Below are 13,511 nucleotides of genomic sequence, written 5' to 3' on the forward strand. Positions count from 1 at the left end.
CATTTTTCCTCAGCTTTTGGGAAATTTGTTTTTGTGTTGATTTGGACGTGAAACAGATTCAGTAGCTTCACTTAATGCTTGTCTTTGCTTATTCCTTTTAAATTTTATCCTAACCATGGTCATAAATCCCACCAGTATGTATGCAGAGTTGTCAGGTAATGGGATGGTGATAGAGCAGCATAACAGGATGGATCTCTAAAGATATTTATTTGAAGTTATTGAAGAGTAAGATGCAAGTCATGTTGGAGGGCTTATTATTCCAGTTGAGAATCTTAATTAAATTTAAAGTCATAACATTTCAGAATTTTAAACTTCATGTACCATTTAACAAACACTAAGCATCTACTGCATGGGCACTATACTATACTGGGCCATGTCAATACAAATAAAAATATGAAATAAGCCCTTTGCTCAAGGAGCTTAAACTCATTAACTGATACAAGGGATACTGACATAAGGGTACAGACAAGGCATGGATAGTATGGTATGAGAAATTTGAGGAGGGAGAGATTATTTTTATTTGAGTGGGATGAGGCAGGTGGTTGTAAAGGAGCTTAAGAGCTATGTAAAGGTGATGAAATCTGAGTTAGACCTTAAAGGAAAAAATTCTGCCTTGAGGATAGCAGGGTATAGGGAAGATAGCATGAGCATGAGAAAGAGCAAGATGAGGACAGGAAAGAAAACAGCCCAGTGTGGCTATTTTAGAACACAGAATACATGCCAAGGATTATTGTGAGATAGGCAACACAGGAGGAAACTACATTATGGAAGACTTGAGTGTAAACATCAGGAATTTATCCTTTATTCAGAAGTGGGGAACTACTGAAGGTTTTTGAGTGTTTTAGGTAGGCCCAAGCCTACTTCTCCAGCCTTATCCATCATTTCCCTTCCCTCACTTTAAAATACAACATGATAATTTGAGTCTAACCAAATTTTTTGGGGGAAAAAAAACCAAACCAAACCAAATCAAACCTAGTCTTTTGATTGAAAGAACACAAATACGATTTTAATTGCCAGAAGTTTTTTACATTAAATATGTATATTAAGAAGATATTATGTAATGTGAATACAGCCAATAGAATGGTCACTTAAAGATCTTACATGGGTCTTTAACAAAGCTTTTTTTTTTTTTTAATGTGAAAATGTGGTTTTCTATTTATTTAATATTTTTAGTTTTCCGCATTGATTTTCACAAGAGGTTGAATTACAAATTTTCTCCACATTTCTACCCCCTGCCAACTCCAAGATGGCATATATTCTGGTTGCCCTGTTCCCCAGTCAGCTGTCCCTTCTGTCACCCCACTCCCCCCATCCCTTTTTCCCTTCCTTTCTTGTAGGGCACAGTAGATTTCTATGCCCCATTGCCTGTATATCTTATTTCCTAGTTGCATGCAAAAACTTTTTTTTGAACATCTGTTTTTAAAACTTTTGAGTTCCAAATTCTCTCCCCTCTTCCCTCCCCACCCACCCTCCCTAAGAAGTCAAGCAATTCAACATAGGCTGCATGCGTATCATTATGTAAAACCCTTCCACAATACTCATGTTATAAAAGACAAACTATATTTTGCTCCTTTCTGTCCTATCCCCTTTTATCCAATTTTCTCCCTTGACCCTGTCCCTTTTCAGAAATGTTTGTTTTTGATTACCTCCTCCCCCATCTGCCTTCCCTTCTATCGTCCTCTCTTTTTTATCTCCTTCCTCCTTCTTTCCTGTGGGGTAAGATACCCAATTGAGTGTGTATGTTATTCCCTCCTCAGGACAAATCCAGTGAGAGCAAGATTCACTCATTCCCCCTCACCTGCCCCCTCTTCCCAACAGAACTGCTTTTTCTTGCCACTTTTATGTGAGATAATTTACCCCATTCTATCTCTCCCTTTCTCTTCTCTCAGTATATTCCTTACTCATCCCTTAATTTGATTTTTTTTTTCCGGTATTATCCCTTCATATTTAACTCACACTGTGCCCTCTGTCTATACGTGTGTGTGTCTGTCTGTCTGTGTGTGTATATATGTATGTATGTACATGTATATGTGTATATACGTATATGTATATATGTATATTCCCTTCAGCTACCCTAATAGTGAGGTCTCATGAATTATACACATCATCTTTCCATGTAGGAATGTAAACAAAACAGTTCAACTTTTTAACAAAGCTTTAACAGAGCTCTTTATGATAGTATGAGAGGCAGCATAGAGAGCTGGCCTCAAAGCCAGGAAGACGTGGGGGTCAAGCCCCACCTCTGATACATATCTACTATGTGACCAGGGTAAGTCACCTTTCAGTGTGCTAGGAAATTTTCTAAGACTTTAAGTTGTAGAGGTGTCTACTTGCATTAATAGTGGGAGTTTTCTCACTTGTGAGTACTCTATACTAATGAAATCAAAGATCCCTTTGCTTTCGAATTCTTCATGTATCCTTTTTGTGGTAAAGAATCAGGAAAGCAATTGCACTTAAACATAATAATTTGTTGGGTTCTTCTCCAATTACAAGAGTAATATTAAATTATCTTGTGAATTTAGTTTTATTTTGCAGTTTTGCCATAGATCAGTAGAGGGCAATGTTCTACCATAAAACAGACAGAAAGGCAGAAGGATTTTAGCATCTAACAATTGCATATGTGTGTGTTTTTCAGGTATTCCTGTAAATTACCAGGATGTGGCATCTATTGATCCAGAATATGCAAAAAATTTGCAGTGGATACTGGATAATGATATTAGTGATCTGGGTCTAGAATTAACCTTTTCTGTTGAGACAGATGTATTTGGAGCAATGGAAGAAGTGCCTTTGAAACCTGGGGGTGCAAGCATTCTTGTGACACAAGACAACAGAGTGAGTATTCTAATTTTCACCTTGGTCATTATTAGCTTGATAATTTTGTTACCACTTGTTAAGAAAATTTTACTCACTTTAATAGTTTTGTTCAGTATTTGTATGGAATCCATTTTCTGGGCCCCGAATTCTTACAGAAGGTTTCTGTATTGTGCTTTCATAAATTGTACAATCATATTTAGAAGGGACCCCTTCGTTTTTCTTTTCTGGAAGGTAAAGTAGCCAAGAACATAATTTTGGCCATACCTTTTTAATGTATATTACTAGTGTTTCCCTAAATCATTAATTATCTTTGCTGTGAAAAGTGAGACAAGAACGAACAACTTAAAGATCAAATTTGCCTTAACAAAAGAGCATTGTGTGGCTTTTAAAAAATACACACATGCACACAGAGTTAAAATTAGATATTTTAGCATAAAAATGGATAAAACTAGACATTTCATTGAATAAATTACAGGACAGTGCATATTTCAGTATAAAATAGATGTGTAAGACATATCACCATTTTCCCATCACCTTTGAAATCTACCACCCCCAAATTAGGAACAATTTTGTGTTCTAGAAGTTAGTAAGCTAGTTTTTTTTAGAGCTCAGTCTATGTTTTCCCATAGAATCATTGTTATAAACGGTGGTTAGATTTTTAGTTAGGCCCACAAAAAGTCTATTTCACCTATACTTAATGTGGTGATATGTCCCAGATTTTCTAGAGGCAGTCCTGGTTTATGGAAAGAAAGTGTATATAAAGAAATTAAGAAAAAAAGAATTCATACATTTGTAGAGTGTTAGAAGTGGAAGAAAACTTTTAGCAGTCACTTATAATCCCCTTATTTTAAAGACCCTTCTCTTTTGCTAGACTATAGGTTGTTAAGAACTGCCCTAGGCTGAAATGCTGAGGATCTCTGCATTGCAAGAAAATCAGAATCTGTCCTCGTGGCTTGGCTTTTGGAGTTTAGAGATCTGCTTCACCTGATCTTTGACTACTTGTTCTTCCTGCACAAGACCTTCTGCCACTAGACAGCTAAAGAGCAGAATGGGGTCTCTGTAGGGAGTGATTATTATCTCAAGGTACAGTGAAAGGAATAAACCTTTACTCATTCAGCAGATATTTATTCAGTACCTGTTGTATGTAGAACTCTGTGGGAGGCTTCAGGGAGATAGAGTTTTGATGACAAACTTAATCCAGTGGAAGCTGGGATTTCCTCATTGGTAGTTCCTTAAACCAATGAAATTACAAGTCCAGTAAAAAAAATTATCACTTGACATTTGTGTTATGCTTTATGGTTTGCAAAACACTTTGTACACATTCTTATTTGAGCCCCGCAACAGTCCTGTGTGTTAGATGCTACAAGTCTTGTTATCCTCTTGTTACAGGTGAGGGAAGTGAGACTTAGGTTAAGGAACTTGTTCATGGTCATGCGCCTAGTAAGCACTTGCAGTGGAATTTAAACCAAGGTTGTCTGTATTCTGAGACCAGCACAGTGCTGTGGGGATGCTCATGGGGATGTGGGATACTTGTGGGGTCAGTGAGTAGGTAATTTTGTCTTGAGTATAGAATGGAGGTAATGTGAGAGAAGTCTGGAAAAGTAGGGTGGTCAGATTTTGGAGTGCCTTGAATGGCAAATGAAAGAATTTGAACTTTATAAATTAAGCAGAAAGGAGCTACTGAAGACATCCTGCACTCCCAGCTTGAGTAGAGTTCTCATCAGGTGGCACTAGAAAGGAAAAGAGAGTTCATTTGTCCACTGGCCATCTTGGATGGCTCTTTGTGTAAATAAGGTCTCTATATAAGTTGAATGGGTATGGGCTCATAGATTTAGAAATGAAAGGTAGTCATAGGTTCTCAGAGTTAGTAGGAAACTCAGAGGCCATCTAGAGAAATCATATCCTCTACAACAAATGTGGTGGTCAGTCTTTGCTTGAAGATTTGTAGTGAAGGATAACCCAGTGCTTCCTGAGGCTTATGTTGATTTAATTTGGAGGGTCTTACTGATTCTTTATGGCATTTCTCTAGCTCAAACTCTGCAGCAAATGTAGAGGGGTAAGCTGTAGTTTTCATGGTGGTCTATTTTTGTAAATGTTTATCTTGAGAGTTTACAACATAAGATGGCCAAGAGTATCCCATAAACTGATGTTGCTTGATACGTTTGGACGCATGATAAAATCCATTATTGCCATCTTCTTTATTTACCTCTACAAGGAGAGCCTATGAGCCACCCTTCCATTTAGCTGAAACTTCCTTTTGTTTTATGGTTTCATTTATAGCAAAATTGTTAAGATCGATAAGTTACATTTATTCTAGTAGTGTGTTCATTTGGCAAGAATCTTATATTTCAAGAAATGACAGCTAAATTAATGTTTATAGATAATTTAAAAACTGTGCCCCCTTTTCTCCACTGAGCCTCCATTACGGCAGAAATAGAAGGCGCCACATGGGACAGAGGGCTAGTATCTCATTTTGTTTGTTATGTGGGTTGTCATGGCCAGTCCACCAAGTGACTTGCTTGTTGGGAATGAACATCTCTATACTTAGCTAGTCTGTTCTTCATGGGGACAGACTTGAAGGATCAAGTGAGATAGTAAATGTGGAGTACTTTGCAAAACCAAAAGCATCATATAAATGTTGGATGATGATGATGATATGCCTTTCTAGCTTGGTTTAACTTGACAGAACTTCTGTTCTACTTTGAAAACCTTCAAGATTTTAAGGTCATCTCCATGTTACAATGGGGCATTAGAAGAGCAATATAATAAGACATTTCTACTTTAATTGCAAGAAAGTGGAGATTGTACCTTATAATTGGTTATAGTTGAATAGTGCATAGTTAAATCCTGAACTATATAATTTTTGGAAAAAAGAATTGTCTTTTAAAAGTATTTTCAAAGTTAGTAGGCACTGACTTCTTAGACATTCTTAGGTTACCTACAAAGGGAATAATATTTTTAAAAATTTGATACCATTTTTACAATACTTTTATCATCTGCCACAAGTCTCTCTTCTCACTCCAGTCTGTCCTCCATTAAGCCACCAAAGTGATTTTCCTAAAGCACAGGTCTGACTGTGGCATCCTATTAAACATTGGCTTCCTGTCATGTTCAGGATGATATTAAAAAAAAGTCTTTTTGGCGTTCAGTGTCCTTTAATACTCAAACTCCCTACCCCATTCCTTCTCACCCCCGCAGCCTTATTAGAATTATGGCCTTCCATGTTCTTTCTTTTTTTTTTTTTTTTGAGGGGGGAAGGCAGGGCAATTGGGGTCAAGTGACTTGCCCAAGGTCACACAGCTAGTGTGTCAAGTATCTGAGGCCGGATTTGAACTCAGGTCCTCCTGACTCCAGGGCCCATGCTCCACCTAGCTGCCCTGCCCATGTTCTTTTTGATCCATTGCCACCAGCCTCTTTGCTATTCCGTGAACAAGACACTCCTCCTTGGCTCTGGGCATTTTTTCTGCTTGCCCCCAGTGTTCGAAACAGTCTCCCTCTTCATCTTTGCCTCCTGACTTCCTTTGGCTCTTTTCAAGTTCTGGCTAAAAATCCCACTTTTTGTAGGAAGCTGACCTAATCCCTTTTAATTATAGGGCCTTCCCTCTGCTAATTATTTCCTGTTTATCTTGTACTAGCTTGTTTATATGGATATGTGTTTGTTTTGTGTCTCTCCCCCATTAGACTGTGAGCTTCTTGATAGCAGGGGCTGTTTTTATGCCTTTCTTTGTTTACTCAGAGCTTAGCACAGTGCCTCGCAAATAGTAGGCATTTAATAAATGCTCACTAACTGACCTTCAGTCCTGATTACATCCCTCTCCTCTCTTACCTAACCAATGACTCATCTCTTTTTTAAAAGAAGAAAAAAAAGCCCTTCAGCATAAACAAATAACACAGGACAGTATAAATAACATTCCTTATCTATACTGCCCTACCTATGCAAAGAATAGGGATGGAATGGTACATATATCCTTTAGAAGGAAACATCTTTTTGTTTTAAATCTCATCAGTCATCATTAGTTTCATACAATTCATATGTAGAAAGTAACCAGATTTTTGAATCTTTTTTTTTAAAATAGAAGAATTTTTATTATAAAGGGTTGACTTGACAAGTTAGGCACCCCCTTCCTCTGCAACTTAAAAATATGCAGCTTAAAAGGAAATTGACCAAAAACACTTATTCAGACATGCTTCATTTTACCTTCTCCCTGTTTTCTCTTTTCCTCTAGGTCAGAGCTTGCCATTATCCTACCCATTTCTAAAAAGGGTAGAGATAAGAATCAGTTCAACTTAGGCATCAGGACTTTCTAACATCCATCTTTAAGCTCTGGAGCACCACAGAGTACATCCATCTCTTCCTTTCTAGTGAACACTTGTAGATTCTTCTCCCTCAGTGAGAATATTAGTTTGAGATGGAACTATGGGCATCATCTCTGGGGCTCCACTGTCTTCCTTAAGGTGACTTAGATATAGATGTTGAAGATGGACCAGCTCTCTCTCAGGAGCTGCCAGTTGTATCATGGATACTAGGAGGTACCTGCAGCTAGGGCAGGAGCCATTGGGGTACAGCCCACAGCTCCATGAGAGTTGCTGGAAAAAGTATCCCGTGGTTGTACCAGTGGGATATGGTAATTGAGAAAACCATGGTCTCTGGCCTTCAGGATAGCTTCTGTCAGCTTTTTATACTGCTTCATACAGACACCTTTGTGAGCCATAGACAGACTGGTCCAAGAGCTTCACATTTCTAAAGTCGACATGGAGCTTCTGATCTCGGCAGATAGGGCAAGGGTTCCCAGCAACTTTGTTCCCTCAAATGCATATCTTAACGGGTTTGCTGTGGTAGGATGCCACCTTTGTGGTTTTGTCGATAGCCCACACTGGATGGGGGCCATATTGAGCCAGGTATTCTTCTGTCTCCAGATATTCCCAGGGAGCATCCTGATAGGAGACAGGAATGGAAGATTCTTCTTCAGGAGGAGCTTTCCTGCATAGTGTCCAGGGAGTAGCCTGCACCCAGTGGACACCTCTGACAGGTGTGAGGCCCTGGAGCCACCTAATCAGAAGAGTTAAGAGAGAGGTTGACATCTTGGTGTACGGCTAAGGGAGGAGAGGGGCCAGATTTTTGAATCTTAAATGGGGTTTGCCTAAAATTTGAGAACCCACTTAGTATTTAGAGTCATTCAGACCAAATCACAGCATTAACATTAACAACATTTTGGAAAAGTTTTACTAAAGTAAATAGTCATATTTCTTAAAACAGATCTAAATGAAGAAAAAGGTAATTTTATGATAATGACTACTTTTATAATGCAGTTTACCCTTATTTGGAGAAGAAGCTTGGTATGGTGAAAAAAGTACTGGGCTTAGATTTACAAGGATTGGGTTTGAATTCTGGTTTTGCCATTTATTAGCTGGATGACTTTTCTATAGGCAAAAGCACTTAACCTCTGAGTATTATCTCAGTTTCCCTCACCTATAAAATGGTGATAAATTATTTGCTTTAAACCTTATAGGGTTGAATTAGCATGTGAACTATTATTTTTACTTATCAACTCAGATTCAGATCTTTTTATTTATCTATTTTTCTGAAAGAGTTCATAGATTCATTTTAAGAACATTTATAGATATCTAGATTTATAAATATATAAATATAGGTGTATTTACATAATGATTTTAATATCATCAAAGAAACTTAGGGGGGTATGAATGTCCTAGCTCTTTTCAGAGGTGTGAAGTTTCAGTTGTCATTATTTTAGAGTAAAACTTTTTAACTTAAGTATATTCTGACATATCATGTAATACCTCTTACTGTTTACAGTATTTTTTTCTTTGACCTGGACGCTCTGAAATTTGGCTATGACATTCCTGGGAGTTTTCATTTTGGGGTTTCTTTTAGGAAGTGACTGGTGGATTCTTCCTGTATTTCTACCTTGTCCTCTGATTCTAAATGATTTGGGCAGTTTTGTTTTAAGATTTCTTGAAGTAGGGTGTCTAGGCTCTTTCTTTTTGGTCGTGGTATTCAGATAGTCCAGTGATTCTTAAATTTTTTTTTTCCCTTTGATATCTTTTCTAGGTCAGTTTTTTGCTGTGAGATACATTACATTTTCTTCCATTTTTTTTTTCAGCTTTTTTACTTTGTTTTAATATTTCTTGCTGCCTCCTAAAGCTATTGACTTCTATTTAGTCCATTTCAGTTTTCAGGGATTTTGTTGCTTGGGTAAGGTTCTGTACATCTTGTGTCAATATCCTTTCCAATTTTTTTTTTTCTGTTGGTTCAAAGGGGCAGAATTGTATGCTATCCTCTGATCTTGGTTTCCTGCCTTGATTGTTCATCCCCAGACTGGGTTAGATAGTAGATTTGAAATCCTTCTATGAGCTTAGGGTAAGGGCCACATGTGCTACTACTAACTTATGAACTTCCTCTTTTCTTGGTACTCTGCCCAAGGCCTCCTTTCCTAAGAAAGGTAATGCCAGTCACTGCTGGGCCCGGTGCAGGTTCTCAAATTCCCAGTTGGAACCTGTTTCAGTTGCAATGTTCCAGGGGTGCCCTGTATGGATTGGGGGCCTCTTTCTGTGTTGGTATGCAGTTCCTCCCTGGAATGCTTAGTATCCAAGCTCTTGCCCTTAGCCTGTCCCCTGTATCTTCAGGCCTCTCAGTCTGATTCCCTATGTTTACCTGGGTCTGTGATTATTTTTTTTAATTTCTTCATAGAGATTTGGTCTGGTGCATTTTATTGATCTGTTTGGAGGAGTTGTGGATGGTATCTCAACTCCATTGTTTCCTTTTACTCTGGCCATCTTGCCTCCATCTGGTGCTCCCATCTCTCTCTCCTTTAAGGCTTTTGAAGTTTTGTAAGAAAATAGAAATTTTAGTTAATCCTTTATATTTGACATATTTAGATAAGATTGTCATCTCAAAATGTTGCTGAAACTAGACTTGCAGTTCTAAATTTAGCAGCTATTTCTCCTTAATCTTTTTGTTTTTATTTTCCATATTGAAACTTTTTATTTAGTTATGCCATATCAGCTGCCAGACATAAGGGCAAAAGAAATAACCCGTGTATGGTTTTCCAAATGGCAAAATTTGCGGAAATTCATCTTTCTTTTGTCATTGCACTGAGACTTTAAGGAAGTTCTAAGCTTACGTTTCCTTTTTTTTTTTTTAACCTATACCAGTCAAAAATTTTTGTAGTCTTAAAAAATCTCCAATTTTATTCCATGTTGTCTGATTTTATAGAAAGTCCTTGGGATCTTTCCAGCAAAATGTAGATTAAGTTCATTTGACATTATATACCACCTTTCTTAGAGGTGAGTTTTTGGTCTATATCATTGCCTGCCTAGGATAGACTTTAAGGGGAAATGTTTGAGTTTTTTATTTCTAGCATTTCTTCTAATACCCACAGTCTTGGATCAAGTGAGAATTTAGCTTTAGTTCTTACGTGGTATTTTATTTCAGAATCTCTTTATGTAGATACTTTGACTCCTGTAAGTTTTTCCACAGTATGTAGGGTTGAATGCATATAAGAACTGTTTATTTATAGAATTAAAATGTGGACTAGAGGGTTCAAAACTACTTTGTATTTTTTGTGATCATTTTTCTAAAGATAAAGTGAGCCAATAAGGTGAGTCAGATGTCTGGACATTTATAAAAAGTACATCATGAAGATATTTTTGAAATATTATCATAACTTAAGAAGTTTCTTAAGTTAGACTAATACATGCAAGATAAGTAAGATCTGTTGGTAGATCTTGCCTTGAATTTTTAGGTTGTAGGAAGAAATACATTGTTAAACAGTTTGAGGATCTTACTAACATATTTAGAATGAGGAAGCACAGAGTTGGGTGATAAAGAACCCTGGATATGGAATCAGAAAACATGGTTTTGAGTCTTTTGCCTCTTAAAGTTGTGCGAGCTTGGGCAAGTCACTTAAATTTTCTAAGCTTGAGTTTATTCTCTTCATTTGTAAAATAGAACTGATGAGATCTGCACTATTTACTCTGTAGGGTTGTTGTGAAGAACACATGAAAATATAAGTCAAAGTACTTTATGTATGTTAATCCATTTTATAAATAAACTGTTATCTGATATGAGCATTACCTTTAAAAAACATCCTTTTCATGGAGCCGGTAACTTATTGGAAAACCACACATGGGTTATTTCTAGAAATCTCAGCATATACTGTCTTGTTTCAGCATACCTGAAATAATTAGGCAGTTTAATATATTGTTGGTATGTGCCTTTAATATCTGAAGTTTGTGTTTTTTCTGAAATGTGTTTCTTATGAATGATGTGACTATTACCTTTGAAATTTACAACGGTGCTGTAGTTTACACAGCCTGACATACGTTTTGGAAATGTCATCTATTGAATTGACCCATTCCAGTTGAGTTGATGCATGTTAGTAATGAATGTTTGCATTTTATATGTATGCCAATAAAAATAGATACCCTCAAAGGAGATAATCAAATCCTTCAACTTATTTGCCAAAATAAGTTGCCAGAAAGTTTTAAGATATTTTATGTCATCCATTCTGATATGCAATCATAGAATGTTAGAGCTGATAGATCCAATAGCTATTAGACTGTAAATCCAGTCTTTGATTTTAAAAATGAGATGGCCACACACATCTTTTCTTTTTTCTTTGCATGGGGGAAGGCAGGTCAATTGGGGTTAAGTGACTTGCTCAAGGTCACACAGCTAGTAAGTGTGTCAAGTGTCTGAGGCCAGATTTGAACTCAGGTCCTCCTGACTCCAGGGCCAGTGCTCTACTCACTGCGCCACCTAGCTGCCCCCACTTTAAAAAAGATGATTACATAGACATTAAATAACAGATCTGTAGGTCAAACTCAGGTCTTCTCACCCCTATGCTATTTTCAGTTTCAAATTTTATTTCTGTAATATTTCTCCTGCCACTTAAGGGTTTTTGACAATGACAGTAACAATTTAATAATTGCTTTGCTCTGTGCCTACACTCTGCTAAGCAAGAGTAAAACAGTCACATACACACACACACACACACACATACACACACAGAATTAGTGAATGAATGAATGAATGAATGAATGCAGGATGTTTATGAGAGGGAATGTGCTTATAACTGGGGGGGTCAGGAAAGACTTCATGAAGAAGTTGGCACGTTAGCTGAGTTGGAAGAAACTAGAAGTTCCAAGATGCAGAGATGAAGGGAGAATAATCCAGGGTTGGGAGAGACAGCAAGTTGAAACGTGGCACAGGAGTATGGAATGGCATATGTGTGACACGGTGAGGGACAATGTTGTTGGATTCCATAGCCAGAGAAAAATAATGTGTAAGAAGACTAGAAAGATAGGAAAGGTCAGGTTGTAAAGAGCTTTACATGTCAAACAATTTATATTTGATCCTAGAGGTAATCAGAAGTCACTAGAATTTATTTGGAGTGGGAAGAGGAGTTATGTGACCAGACCTGCCGTCAGAGGCAAATTACTTAGCAGTTGTATGGAGAGTGGATCAGGAAAGGGAGACTTGAGGCAGACTTGAGACATGAATACAATTAGAAAGCTATTGCAGTGTTCCAGGTGAGAGGTAAGAGAGTTAATCAGGATTTGAATTAGGCTGTTATATGAATGAAAGGGAATTGGAGAGATTTTGTGGAAATAGAAGGCAAAAGATTTGGCAGGTGTTGGCTTTGTAGGTTGAATGAGAGTGAATAAATAAAATATTTAATAGGAATTGAAAATGAGGGTGGTTACGGGGTGCAGTGGGTAGAGTGACAAGTCTGGAGTCAGGACGACCTGAGTTAAAATGTGGCCTTGAACACTTACTAGTTGTTTGATCCTTGACAAGTTACTTACCCCTCTTTGCCTCAGTTTTCTCATCTGCAAAATGAGCTGGAGAAAGAAATAGTAAACCACTGTAGTGTCTTTGCCCAGAAAACCCCAAAAGGGGTCCAGAAGAGTCAGACATGACTAAAAATGACCAAACAACAACCCCTGAAAACAAGACAGAAACAGTTCTTGGGCAAAAAAAATGAGTTTTATACTTCAGAATATGTAAAGACCACAGTATTAATTTGAATGGACAGCAGCCACTATATGATGTCCTAATGTATCAGACAAATGAAGCTACATCGAAATAAATTCTGGGACTTCTGGGAGCCAAGATGGTGGAGTAAGCAGTATGTGAGTCACTCTTGCTTTCCTTTACTGACCTTGAAAAACCCAAAAAATACCACCCCAGGAAAAATCCTGGAACGAGTAAAACGACGGGGTGCAGTAATTTTTTAGCTTGTGAGGCTAGAGGGATTAATGAGAAAGGTACCTCTTGCTGTGCCTGAAGGGGACCAGTACAGGATGGGAGACATTCTGGCAAGCCAGTGACCAGCCCCACCTCATCAAATGAACTGGAGATCCTGAGCCCCAGGGTGGTGGAGCAGGCAAGCACCAACACCAGGATCTGCGCGTGCCCTCACAGAGTCTGGGGAACTGGCAGACACCAGCGCAGAGAACCACTATTTGCACAGCAGATGGGTGTCCACCAGCAGCTGAGCCTACCTGTGCTGTAGTGCAGGCCCTGGCAAGGAGGTGACTTCCAGCAGCCAGACCACCCCTACTCCCACACCTCAGTCTGCAAGCTTAAGTGTAACCCAGGGGAAACACAGTAAAACCCCACATGGCTTCTACACACACCAGCCAACACCACCAGCTTGAGCTCAGCACCAGGT

At 38.1% G+C, this 13,511-nt stretch overlaps 1 protein-coding gene and 1 pseudogene across 4 annotated transcripts in view; one reads left to right on the forward strand and one right to left on the reverse strand.

Annotated features, from left to right (window-relative positions):
• Nucleotides 1–13,511, forward strand: part of HACE1 (HECT domain and ankyrin repeat containing E3 ubiquitin protein ligase 1) — a 92,950-nt gene that overhangs the window by 65,127 nt on the left and 14,312 nt on the right. For all 4 annotated transcript variants that reach the window (XM_036767917.1, XM_036767918.1, XM_036767916.1 and 1 more), the window contains one exon: nt 2,636–2,832. In XM_036767917.1, the coding sequence (XP_036623812.1) occupies nt 2,636–2,832 (197 nt within the window). The remainder of the gene's footprint in view (nt 1–2,635; nt 2,833–13,511) is intronic.
• On the reverse strand, nt 7,174–7,896 carry LOC118856417 (annotated as a pseudogene).

The sequence above is a fragment of the Trichosurus vulpecula genome, chromosome 7 (assembly GCF_011100635.1).
Source record: "Trichosurus vulpecula isolate mTriVul1 chromosome 7, mTriVul1.pri, whole genome shotgun sequence".
In the NCBI taxonomy this organism is placed as follows: Eukaryota; Metazoa; Chordata; class Mammalia; order Diprotodontia; family Phalangeridae; genus Trichosurus; species Trichosurus vulpecula.